Consider the following 13,159-nt stretch of genomic DNA (forward strand, 5'->3'; position numbering starts at 1 on the left):
AAACTTGACGGCTGTGTGGGGTGAGTTTAGTGAATGATACTTGCGGTGCAGGGCAACAGCATTGGTGCACAGTGTGCATTGATACGACGTCAAACTGGTGGACCACAGACCAGCCACGGATCGATTATACCCTTTGTCCCTTTGTCCCACCTAATGTACCTCGGAGATAGGTGTCCAGACTCCAGAATGAGTATAGCGAGTGGGAAAACAAATCACGGAATGCAGCGAATCAGGCTGGAACCCAGGCTAGTAGATTGGAGAGTTTGTGGCCATCCCATGAGACATTGCATATTGCCTTTTTGATGTTTCAGGTTTCAGGTGGTTAACTTGTTACTATAATAGATTGACATATCTATGTCATATAGAGGGCACTGTTGAGGGCAGACTCTTCTGGAAGTCTTCTGGAAGCTCTAATAATAATAGTGACGTGTATCCAGTATGTGTTTGCACCATGAAACGGTAGTGCTGTCCTATCGTACTCCTCTCTCATTCTCTCTCTCTCTCTCTCTCTCTCTCCAATCATTACCTTGCTCCTTTTTCTCTCAGATTTCTCTCAGAGGTTTCTCAACTTTCTGCCCTGTCAATATGCACAAGAAATATATACCACAGCATAATCGACAGTTTTGAAAAGACATAGATTTCTGCATGATCAAAATTCAAAACAATTGGACCCAGGCTCCGTTTATCCATGGGACCGATTCACTAAGTATGTATACGCCCATATTTTGAACGCATAGGAATTTACGCAACTTCCCACATTAGTAGTCTGATTCATTAATGTTTTCTGATTACAGTGAAAGTTTTCTTTTAGAATGCTTTATTCTTCATGCAAAATCAATAAAAAATAGTACCAAACCTCAAATAACTGTATGTGCCCAGCATTTCTCAACACATTTAAAAAAGATTAAAAATATGTCAAACGATACTGTATATTGTTTGTAGCCTATGCATAATATACACATATTTAAATTTATTTTGTAGGCTATCAGTTGCATTTAGAGCTGAATTATGAGGTCCCTTTGCCAGTGTCGGCAGACTCAGCCAAAGTTTCATGTAATGATGACAATAGACATGCCTTAATGTCGCTGGAGGCACAGACACACCTCCAATGTCATTGTCCACATTATTAATTTATACTGTACTGTAAATTGATCACATGATTGCCCCTAATAAGTCTTAACATCTGAAGAGGAAACAGTGGATGGCTGAAGAAACCTAGCATATGTCCAGAATAGATCCATTCCCCATTCCGACGTAGGACAGTGATATCCAAAAGATGAATTTCTCCTCAGTAATCAATAAAGCTCTATCCATAATATAGCAGCGTTCCAGTATGCCCTGCTGGATTCTAGCATCATCTTTTTACCTCGCTATACTGTATAGGTGAGCAATATTCAGTAGAAAAGGTGGAGTGAAACTTTGTAAACTTCTTATTCTCATAATGAGCATCGTGCAATCAGGGACTTGCTTCCAGACAGAACAGATCTGTACAAGTTGTCAAGGTGATGCAACGCCAACAATCTGTTTATTTTTTTATTTTTTGACGAGAGACAAAGTTGAACTTCTTCAGCACGGTGAACTTTGTTGCACGTTAGGTGAAGTCAGCTTTAAGTTTCTCATTTGTCAGTCGATAGTTGCGTGGTGCTCCCAACTCTATGGGTGCTCCTAGGTGGATTTGACTGTAGATCCATCCACTCTTCCATCCACCATCCTGAGGCTGTTGAGAACCACTGTTCAATGTTGTAGCAACAGAGTAAACAATGTTCACTTATGGATAAAATCTTCACTGTTGTATGAAAGTAGCTTTAACTTTGATGGAGCAAGTTAAGTTGACTTTATGGGTAAGGAGTGACTGTATTTCCTGCTGCGCAGAGCCATTGTGTGCCATGTCACACACGCACGCACTGTCTGTCTGTCTGTCTGTCCGTCCGTCCGTCCGTCCGTCCGTCCGTCCGTCCGTCCGTCCGTCCGTCCGTCCGTCCGTCCGTCCACGTATCTTAACTATCAGGTAGAACCAAAAACAACAGCTTTCTCTTGGTTGCCGCCGCCCTTCCTGCTAACAGCCACACAGTGACTTCAGCTTGTTCTCTGTTACAGGGCATTGCTGGAAGGGGCAAGGAATCAATACAGTAAAGCCTGAGAGACAAGGCCTGTTAATGTAATAGGAGAGGGTGAAATAGCATCAGGCACAGAGAGGTCAGCTCTGGCTCCAGTCCCAACAGCAGGAGACCATAGCATTTTAGAACACTCTATCACAAAATAACAGCAGCTTGCTCATATAATATACCGTGAAATTCTGTCTGTCTGTCTGTCTGTCTGTCTGTCTGTCTGTCTGTCTGTCTGTCTGTCTGTCGTCTGTCTGTCGTCTGTCTGTCGTCTGTCTGTCTGTCTGTCTGTCTGTCCCTCTTAAGATCTCTTTGTGAGGGAATGTATGTAATGACTGTAATCACAATCAATGTGTAATGATGTTATGTCTAGTCTTGTAGAAAATCATGGAATAATGAGTAAGGTGACTTTTAAACACACAATTCCAAGAAGTATTGTATTTGTAATTGTCATTCCTGGTTGTAGTGTAGGCTAATGGTATTTGTTTTTGTTTGTCTCAAATCAGCTCAATTTCAATTTCTTTCAATTCCTTCAACTTTATTTGCCAAGCTTCTACAGGAATCAATGTACAACCGCTAGACTGTTAAATGGAAACAACAATATTATACAATATATGTATTTTTTTCCCCCAAGGAAACGAGAGATCTCAATTGATTTAATTGTCTCCTCCAGGCCAAAGGCATGGGGAGAGTATGTTTTGCACCGCCATTGTCGGTCTTGATTCTCAATATCATTCCTTAATATAATTTCATTCCCACTTGGTTGTGGCAAATCAGCGTATCTGTCAGTATGATACCATTCCTTTACGTTTCTATTTGCCAAGCTTCTACTAAAACCAATGCACTCAGTGGAATTGCTCTGTGGATTATTAAATACAATGTTGTTGGCTTGTCCAGGAGGTTTTTCTGCAGACTTTCATGACTCAAACTAATATATAAACATTAAACACACTAATATATATTTTTGTATTTAGTAGTATTTAGTATTTATTGTATAAGAAAGTGCATGGGTGAGAGTGAGAACCATCCATAGAGATTAGCATAGAGACAGAGAGAGAAATCAGCCCTTTCATCTCTTTCCCTGTATCAACTGATATACTGCACATTTCTCTCCATTCATTATTGATGCGACTGGGCCAGGAAGTTATTAGCTTTTCATTTATCTGAGCCAAAAATGTATGTCATTATAATTTTAGTTTTTTTTAATGCTCTAGTCTAAATAGTCACATAACTGCCATTTTGCTGTCAGGGAAAAAAATAAAATGAATCTATATCCTGTCATCAAGGCCACAGCAGCACATCATGAATGATAGTCCATTCCTCCATTCATGGTCTCTATGGGGATGGTAGCAGGATTCCTGTGGTGTTATGGGAATGATTCTGGTGTCATTGAACTGAAAATGTGCTCCTGGTTTGCATTGTGCACTGTGATCAGTGCAGTCACTGATCACAGTGATTCTAATTAGCCTCCATAACCTGTGACGTGCCTGATGTGTCTTAGTCATGACAAGACTGCATGGTCAGACAGACTCATAGCTGGCTTGCATGGTCACTTTTGTTTTGACCCGCAACCACTGCTGGTTAATTCTGGTTAATGTCACCCCAGGCTTCCATAATTGAAACCCTGCTACAACACTTAACCACCGTTTATGGTTGCAGCAACTATCTCGCCTCCACCTCCGTCTCACTCATTCATTCAAAAGCAGGCTGTTGGTGCACTGGAGAAATTATAGGAATTAGTGCTGCAGCCTCTCGCAGCCTCTAATAACAACATAAGCGTGGCAAGTGACACAAACACAAAGGGAAGCGCTGACTTCATGCGTTGTGTCAACAGGGCAACTTGTTTATTGCCTCTAGAATTAATCGTTTTATTTGCCCTCTGTGTATTCGTGGACAGCAGTTCTTAGTGCTTACTACACAGTGGATCTTCTCCAGAGGTCCACTTTCATCAAATTGAACGGCTCAAATTGAATTGTATGTGTCATGGTGCCTATGACTGGTTATTGTTACTGCATGGTAGCGCGTGTGTGTGTGTGTGTGTGTGTGTGTGTGTGTGTGTGTGTGTGTGTGTGTGTGTGTGCGTGTGTGCGTGTGCGTGTGTGCGTGTGCGCCTGCGTGAGTGCGTGCGTGCATGCATGCTGTATGTTCGGGGGAGGGTGAAGTGACAGGACTCAAAGTGACTGCTGCGTAGGCAACCTGGCCTGTGGTCTTGTTGGCTCTGAAGGACCGTGTTGGCATGGCCACAAACATGCTTTAATGCACTGAAACTCAGTGAACAGCAGCAGATGTCACAATAGTGGTCAATGAATGCATACTATTATTAATATTGAAAATGTTTCTATGCAGTGGATGACGTATACATTATTATTATCTCTATCAACACCATTTTTAAGTGTCACACCTCTGCATCAAATCCAGCTAACTCTTTGTAGCCTATTCTCTTGTTACATAGGCCAAACACTTTATTTTGTGATATACTGTACAGAGAGCCCATATATACTGTGTATATATATATATATATACACACCAATGTTCCAATCGCGATCACCGGATAATCACAACTGACCTCCGAACATCGGCGATTTGTTCAGTACCACGGACAGCGCCGTAGTTTCCGAGAAAAGCGCGTGCAAAGGCCGCAGCTAATACAGAAGCTAATGGAGAAGCAGAAGCAGTGCTGGGGCGAGGCCTTAGCAAGCGTCCGTAGCAACCGGAGCGCTTCCAAAAATGAAACACAGCATGGCTTTCTTATAGCGATATCAAACGACTTAAGACGAGCCTACTCGTCATAAGCGCCCTGCATAATTAATTTATAGGACGAGTATAACTGTCAATATGTGTTAACTTAAGATGCCTTTTGGGGCTTTTAGCCTTTATTGTTAGACATACAGTAGCTAGACAGGAAACGGGGAGAGAGAGGGGGGGGGAAGACATGTAGCAAAGGTCGTCAGGATCGCGACACCTAATTACCTAACATAATCTATTATAATTTTGACATATTAATGTGAATCTAGCTGTAATACCAGAACAAATACACAGAATACTTGGTTGTTTACATATTCTTTTCCTCTTTGTCTATGTGTAGCTGGACAACCTGGACGAACAGGCTGCACAGATCAGGAGAGAACTGGATGGGCGTCTTCAGATGGCTGATCAGATTGCCAGGGTGAGTCAGACATGGAAAATGGGCCCACATGAGTAAGGTCTGATATACAGTACATGTATACCTGATTGCTGTAGTCTAGCACGTTAATGTGTTAGATATCTCACTCTGAGTGAAACATATCCTGTAAAGATGTTAGAATTTGAAATCACACTGAATATGTAGTAAGTGATAAAGTGCTGGAGGTGTGTGTGTGTGTGTGTGTGTGTGTGTGTGTGTGTGTGTGTGTGTGTGTGTGTGTGTGTGTGTGTGTGTGTGTGTGTGTGTGTGTGTGTGTGTCGGGGGGGGGCATCAGGCTATTTACTCACCTTAAAGCACTATGTAACTTTCCTGTTTTACCCGCTTTCCTGCTGACATTTTTACCATTGAGCTAATAGTAGTAGACTTTGCTGCAATAGACCTTCTTGCTCTGGCGATATGGTCTTTTTAATGTTTGTTTTTAGCATGCCCACCCGGGGCATCATGTGTGGGGCGGCATGCCCCCCACTGAGTCAAGAATGGTGGTGTGTGTGGGGTGTTTTTTTCCATCCTAGCTCCTGTTCTTCTATACATTTTCAAGTGCTGTTTCAGTTTACTATTTCTTGTAATGCTTTTTCCACAAGTGAGCTTGTAGATCTGCTACTTTTGAGAAGCACTGTTCTAAATCGTTTTCTGACAACAACATTTTATTCATAAAAATAGTTACATACCGTATGAGGCTTCATGTACTGTACAGGTATTTCCTCAACTGACTTCCTTACAGTGCATTATGCACCTGCTTGTACCATGGCTAACTTGGGAAGTTAGCCATGGCATAACTGCCAAAGATATTTGACCATACATGGTTCTCGTTCATTCCTTCAATGTAGCTACAATATTTGTGTTGCCAGGTTGCTAATTACGAACCAGACTACCGGACTATCTATTCTCATTTAGCAGTTTGACAGACAATTAATGTAACATCAAATGTGACATGTCTCGATCAATCAGAATAGCGTATTTGCTGCTGGTGGTCTGTTATCTTTCAATTCCGTCGGTAGAACAAAATACATTTACCATTCACTGTGCATTGTTTAAAAGCTTTAAATGCAGTCCTTTCTGGTTCCTTACAGGGTGGAAAGTTCCCCAAATTTGTGTCCAAAGAGATGGAGGGCATGTACATTGAGGAGCTGAAGGCCTCCGTCAACCAGCTCATGGCTAACCTGGAGAGCATGCCCGTGTCCAAAGGAGGGGAGTTCAAACTTCAGAAGCTGAAACGGGGGCACAACACGTCTATCATAGACATGGGCCAGGAGGATGAGAACACACTGTCAAAGTCTGACGTGGTGCTCTCCTTCACTCTGGAGGTAAACCATGCACATACAAGGAATATGATAGATCTGCATGAAAACCACCATATAGGATCTTGGTATTTAACCATGTTCATGTGCTGCAAAAAACAGGGTTCATTTAATCTCTCTGAGCTGCGCTAATCTCTCTGAGCTGCACTACCGAATCTGTCAGCAGGGCCATTCAGAACGTGTACATACATTGTTGATAGTGGGAATGAAAACACAGGCGCACCACAGGAAGTGGTGGGCTGAGGGCATGCCAAAAGGGCCAACATCCTGTTATACACATTCTATTGAGGCCTGCGCCCAGAGGAAAATTCAACGGAAACAAACAACAGAAGGCGCCTTTCCCCCCCCATTTTTCCAATTGTGCTTTGGTCTAGCAGCACTACTAAAGGCAGACATGTGTAAAATAATGCATGTATTCCAAACTCTCAGTAGTATTCTGAATAAAGTGTTTACATGGTAAATATATCCTGATTCAAATGGTATATAATACCATACTGGAATGTATTCCAATTGTGGTGTTTACATCTATGGTTTACATGAGTATTTTTATTCTGAGTGAGCAGTCATTCTGAATACAAGTGGAATATATCTGTCCATGTAAACGCATGCAGTGTTTGTTGGTCTAATAATGGGACTTCAACAAAGAATATTAGCAATGCTCAGAGGCAGGAAAGACAAATCAATGACGCTCTACATCCCCTTAGTGTAAGAATACATGTGCATAAATCAGGCTTCATAAATCATGGCTGTCACAGGCCACCTCTCTACTCCAGACTAAATATAGGAACAGACAGCAGAGCTGCTTGGAGGTCTGAACAGAAGGTATGAGAGTACCAGACAGAGACACAGGAAAAAGCTCCTTAGCACAGGGAACGTGAGTCATCTTTGTTAACACTTATCAGCATGTCTGGAATGAGTTATCACCAGGGAAGCAGGGAAACATCTCACGTCTTGCATTACGATGCAGCGCTGTTTAAGACTCACAAAGAACATAACATGTATAAGGAATGAGGAATGCATTTCGGAGGTGTGTACCGTCCATTACACATTTCACAATACCGAGATGAGTTGCACTCCTCTAATCCAATAGTGTCAACTATGGTTTTGTGCAGTGGTGGACACTATATTTCTAGGAAGTGGATAAAGTACATTATGAATTAACCACTTAAGCCCTATTTTAAAGGACCTATAACATAAAATTCAACTTTTTAAATTTCTTTTGTGTTTTTTGGGGCTTTTTGGGGCTTTGTTTTCTATGCCCACAAATAACCAATCAGGCCTTCATGTCATATGGGTGTTTTAATGGAAATTGCTCTCAGGAACAGCTCGACAGATTTTGGCCTCATCGTGATGTCACCAATGTCACCCTACTTTGTATAATTCCTCCTCTTCTTCAGTCTTCAGTTCCAAATTTGCATTTCCACTTTGTTTACAATGTCCACCATTGTTGATTTTCCAAGCTGGCATGGAAACAAGCCTGGTTTTATCTAGCATCAGTATTATAATGACTCAAATATTAAATAATCTGCATATCAGCACCCCCACCACCTCAGGACATTGTGGTGCTGCAGCTAAAACTGCTTTCAAAGTCAAGAAATAAATGACAAGGCCTGGTTCAGAGTGGTGATTGAGGCTCAAACCATTAGAAATAACTTTGAGGGACATAGACAATATGATATTAAATATTAAAAGCAGTTTTAAAATGCATGTTATTTGCGCTTTAAGTAACATGAAAATAGCAGATACAAACTCGAGCTTGTAGGTCAGAGATTTTCACTATTCCTTTTTATATTCTTTGGAAATGTCATTTCATTATTGGGGGGGAAATGTCTAACAGCTACACATACATACATACATACATACATACATACATACATACATACACACACACACACACACACACACACACACACACACACACACACACACACACACACACACACACACACACACACACACACACACACACACATACACATAACATACACATATATAATATCAAAAAAAGAATAAAAAAAGACTACATGTTCTGTATCTCAGAGGATGGCTGTGGAAAGGCTGTGGAAAACCTTCCTACGAGCGACATCATCGATGGGAATCCAATCTAATAGAAACTGCAGGCTGACTCTTCCTGGAAAGTTAGCATAATACTGTATAATAGAAGCCATTGTTCTCACATTAACTAAATAATGTCACTGGTAGGCAGGTTTCTGAAATTTCTGAGTGAGTAGACAGAAATGGTACGTTATTATAATGTCTGTCCTGATGAAGGTCTAATCGACCGAAACGTCGACCCAATAAAGAGCAACATTTTGGCATGTGTCTGACAGTGTGCGGGACCCTTTCTTTGTTTTTCAAAGATACCCTTTTTACCTTATTATAATGAACATTAGTGAGGACCAATTATATGAAGATCGGTGAAGTGGTCTTTTAAGTATTTTGAAAAAGCAAGTACTCTTGCACTTTAACTCAAGTAAAATAAATAAAAAAATACATAATTAGGTCCCCTCTCCTTGGAGTGTTTTTGTCACTATGTATATTTGCACATTGTACAATTTACAATTTACAATTACAATGTAGGCATTTAGCAGACGCTCTTAATCCAGAGCGATTTACATTAAGCAAGAACAAAAAGCATGGGAATACATCACAAAAAAGCATTTATCATGAAACATGCGTAAGCTAAGAAAGTAACAGTGGAATATCTATATTATGAGACTATACATATAAACTATATATCTATACTACTATGCTATACATATGTACTATGGCGTGCTATGACTATATACAATGCAATTATAGTGCTGTCTACATAACATGCTATAAGTCTGTATCAAATGCTATCTAAGTGTACAGAAATGCTATCTAAGGGTGTAACCTACCCATCCTAAAGGAGCAGTGAACGTCATTAGTACGGCGCTTGGTTAGTGTCTTGCTCAGGGAGTGGGGACTTGGACACATTGCCATAGTACAACTTTGTGTACTGCCACACTATCAAAAGAGCTGCGCACGTTTTCGGCTGCGGACAGCCGAAAAACCGGGTTTTTAAACCGTTTTCCGCTTAGGTCTGGAAACGGGGTTTGACTGCTAAACTTGTAGTTGAGTAATACTCAATTTCTTCTTCTTCTTCTTCTTCTTCTTCTGGCAGGTGGTGATCATGGAGGTGGTGGGGCTTAAGTCTTTGGCCCCCAACAGGATTGTGTACTGTACCATGGAGGTGGAGGGAGGGGAGAAGCTCCAGACAGACCAAGCAGAAGCCTCCAAACCAACGTAAGGCCATTGGACGTTTTCAAGATTTCATTTAAATGTAATTTTAACTTACTCAATGATATAATAATAATAATAAGGGTAATAATAATAATAATTGTAATCATAATAATAATAAACTTTATTTATATAGCACCTTTTATGAAATAAATGCAGCTCAAAGTGCTTTAGAGGTTAAGACAGGTTAGACATAATTATTGTAGTCATATTTTATACTTAAAAATAGCAGATATACAAGCTCATGTGTGCAAAACTTTTTAAAGCAAACATTTTTAATTCAAATCTTTGCTTCTGGTGATCCCTGGACAAAAAATATTTTGGCCAAATATAAATTTTGGGGGTCCTTGACATGAAAACTACTGATAAAGCAACATACGTTTTTAGGATTTATAAGACATTTGTTTAATCGTTTAATATTTAAGTTTAAGGGCATGATAACTATATCATATAAATATATTGTCCGAATTTAGTTTGCAAAACTAATGCTTGGAATGGAATCAGAATCATGAAAAACCCCTAGTTTGACATCTCACATGCTACTTAAAGCATGATACAATTTTGCCATATATTAGTTGTTTATGGTGTGGTATACAAAAATGGCCATAACTTTTTTTCCCGGCAGAGCAGACCTCATGAGCAGACCTTAAAGGGACACTTCACCCTTTTTGCAAAAAAATATATGTTAATGACGTTTAGAAGCTTTAGAACACTTTCCTGGGGGTCTTTATGCATGTAATATGTGGTTTTAGATATTCCAGATTGTAGCAGTGAGCACAGTGTCTCTGATGTCATGGACACTGGTCTCACTACCTTCCTGGACTACAATTCCCACCATTCTTTGGTGCACTGCTCCTCCTTGTGGATAGGGGGAGAGCTGTCTTACTGAGACAACATGTAGTCCAGGAAGGAAGTGAGCCCAGTGTCCATGACATCAGAGACACTGGGCTCACTGCTACAATCTAAAATATCTAAAACCACAGATTGTATACATAAAGACCCCCAGGAAAGTGTTCTAAAGCTTCTAAACGTCATTAACATATATTTTTTTGCAAAAAGGGTGAAGTTTCCCTTTAATGACCAAGTGAATAGAAAGAACACAAATAAAAAGTATGTCATGACATCACAGGTTAATCTCTATTCCTTGAGTGGCAATGATAATGGTGTGAGTGTCCACACTAATAAACAGTTCTGTTCTGAAACAGTAGCACCAAACACACGCTGCACAGTATTGTATGTGAGCCTGTGTTAGAGCCCACGCGGAGGAAGAGAGCGAGAGATAGAAAGAGGGAGAGAGAGCCCCATCTCACTGCTGCTGAAAGACGATTGCATGGATAATAGGACAATGATTATTAATTCTAAGGAGGCAGTGTATTTGTTGCTGAGATAATGCCAGCTAGCCTAGTCTCCATATCTCCATCTCCAACATTTTCCGAGGGCGAATATGAGGAAAATTGCCTGTGCTTCTAATGAATTTTGAATGGCTGTCAAAATTTCTATCATTCATAAAATGTCTCTGAAAGTGATCAAAACTACATCATTTAGCCTACAACTATAGTTGTCATTATAGTTGGAAATGAAAGTATCGTTAAAGTAATCGTGCTTGGTTTGAACAAGGTAGGCAACTACTGGCTGGTATAGGCACCATTGTTTTTGTTATGGTTGTGGTGCGGACTCTGATATCGACTTGAGTTATGATTTTTAAAACAGTATCTTATAGTTATAAATGCTTGTGTGAATGGCCCTTAGTTTACACATGTTGTTATACAGAAAGTCATGCTATATTGAACTGGCAGCACATTATGCTGCCTGGCAGTACATAAAAGTGAAAAGGATTTCTGGATAACTAATTTTGCGTGCGTGCGTGCTTGCGTGCTTGCATGCGTGCGTGCATGCATGCGTGCTTGCGTGCATGCGTGCGTGCAAGTGTGTGCGTGCGTGCGTAGTTGTGTGTGAGGACTGAGAGGTTAAAAATGAACTGTATAACATTTAGACAGTTTCATTTAAAGGTGTTAAGTTGAAGCGCTACAGTATATTCTGATTGATTGTTGTTATAGACTATAGAGTATACTGCTAGTTCAGTAACAGTGGTTAATGTCCGGCTCTCTCCATAACATAACATATACATAACATAAAAATATATTTTGAGATGGGCCACCAATTTCACTAGGAAAGAACCCATTTAGAACCAATTCCAAATTTGACCAAATTTCTTGTTTCATGTCTTCCAATTTCACTTGGCCTAAGGAACAATGCTGGATAAATTTTGCTGGTTACAAACATAAACCTATTGTACAATATTGTTAGCTAGTTGACCAAGTTTCATTTACCCATTGAATGGGTCATGTTAGCCATGATTGCAGCAACAGAGAGATTTGCCAGGAGTCAGGACTCAGGACCCACCGCTGCCCATAAAGGTCCATTTGGTTTCATTTATACGCTCTCAGTTACACTACTTTTTGTTCACTGAGTTAAAAAAGGGTCCATCTGGTTCAATTTGAACACTCTCAGAGCTAAAATAACACTCAGAATGTGACAGTGTATACGTAGAAACCCCACAGGGGAACAGAACATTCACTGTGTAGGTTTTATTATAATAGTTTTGATTCATATCCGTAGACTCACACATCTTTATCCCCAGATTATTTCTGACTCAACTGATACTGTAAAACATCTCATTGTCTAATTATATTCTGAAGGATATTACTCACTACAGTCTTCTGAAAGTCCCTACAGTTGCCTCCCTACGATTCTGGGCGCTAAGGCCACCTCTACCAGATGACGATATAACACGGCTTGGCACGTGTTTGAACGATGGTGCTTGACCAGGCCTGAACGGGTCCTCCCATTTCAGGCTTCGGTGAGGCATATTCTAACCTTCCTAGACAGGGGTCTGGGTCTATCCTTCGTGAAGGTCAACTTGGCGGTGATTTCAGGCTACCATGTGAGTGAACACTTACTGATCCACCAGTTCATGAAAGGCATTGTGCGCCTTAGACCGGTCACCAGGTCACTGGTCCACTGTGAGCCTCAGACCGGTCACCAGGTCACTGGTCCACTGTGAGCCTCAGACCGGTCACCAGGTCACTGGTCCATTGTGAGCCTCAGACCGGTCACCAGGTCACTGGTCCACTGTGAGCCTCAGACCGGTCACCAGGTCACTGGTCCACTGTGAGCCTCAGACCGGTCACCAGGTCACTGGTCCACTGTGCGCCTCAGACCGGTCACCAGGTCACTGGTCCATTGTGCGCCTCAGACCGGTCACCAGGTCACTGGTCCATTGTGAGCCTCAGACCGGTCACCAGGTC

General features: G+C 41.0%; 1 protein-coding gene across 5 annotated transcripts in view; it reads left to right on the forward strand.

The window, feature by feature from the left end:
• Positions 1-13,159, forward strand: part of cadpsb (Ca2+-dependent activator protein for secretion b) — a gene marked incomplete at its 5' end in the record, with an annotated part of 99,493 nt that overhangs the window by 37,889 nt on the left and 48,445 nt on the right. For all 5 annotated transcript variants that reach the window (XM_083771520.1, XM_083771521.1, XM_083771522.1 and 2 more), the window contains 3 exons: positions 5,191-5,271; positions 6,360-6,593; positions 9,736-9,857. In XM_083771520.1, coding sequence (XP_083627646.1) covers positions 5,191-5,271; positions 6,360-6,593; positions 9,736-9,857 — 437 coding nt within the window. The remainder of the gene's footprint in view (positions 1-5,190; positions 5,272-6,359; positions 6,594-9,735; positions 9,858-13,159) is intronic.

Source organism: Protomyctophum parallelum (genome assembly GCF_964188405.1).
Source record: "Protomyctophum parallelum genome assembly, chromosome: 8".
NCBI lineage: Eukaryota > Metazoa > Chordata > Actinopteri > Myctophiformes > Myctophidae > Protomyctophum > Protomyctophum parallelum.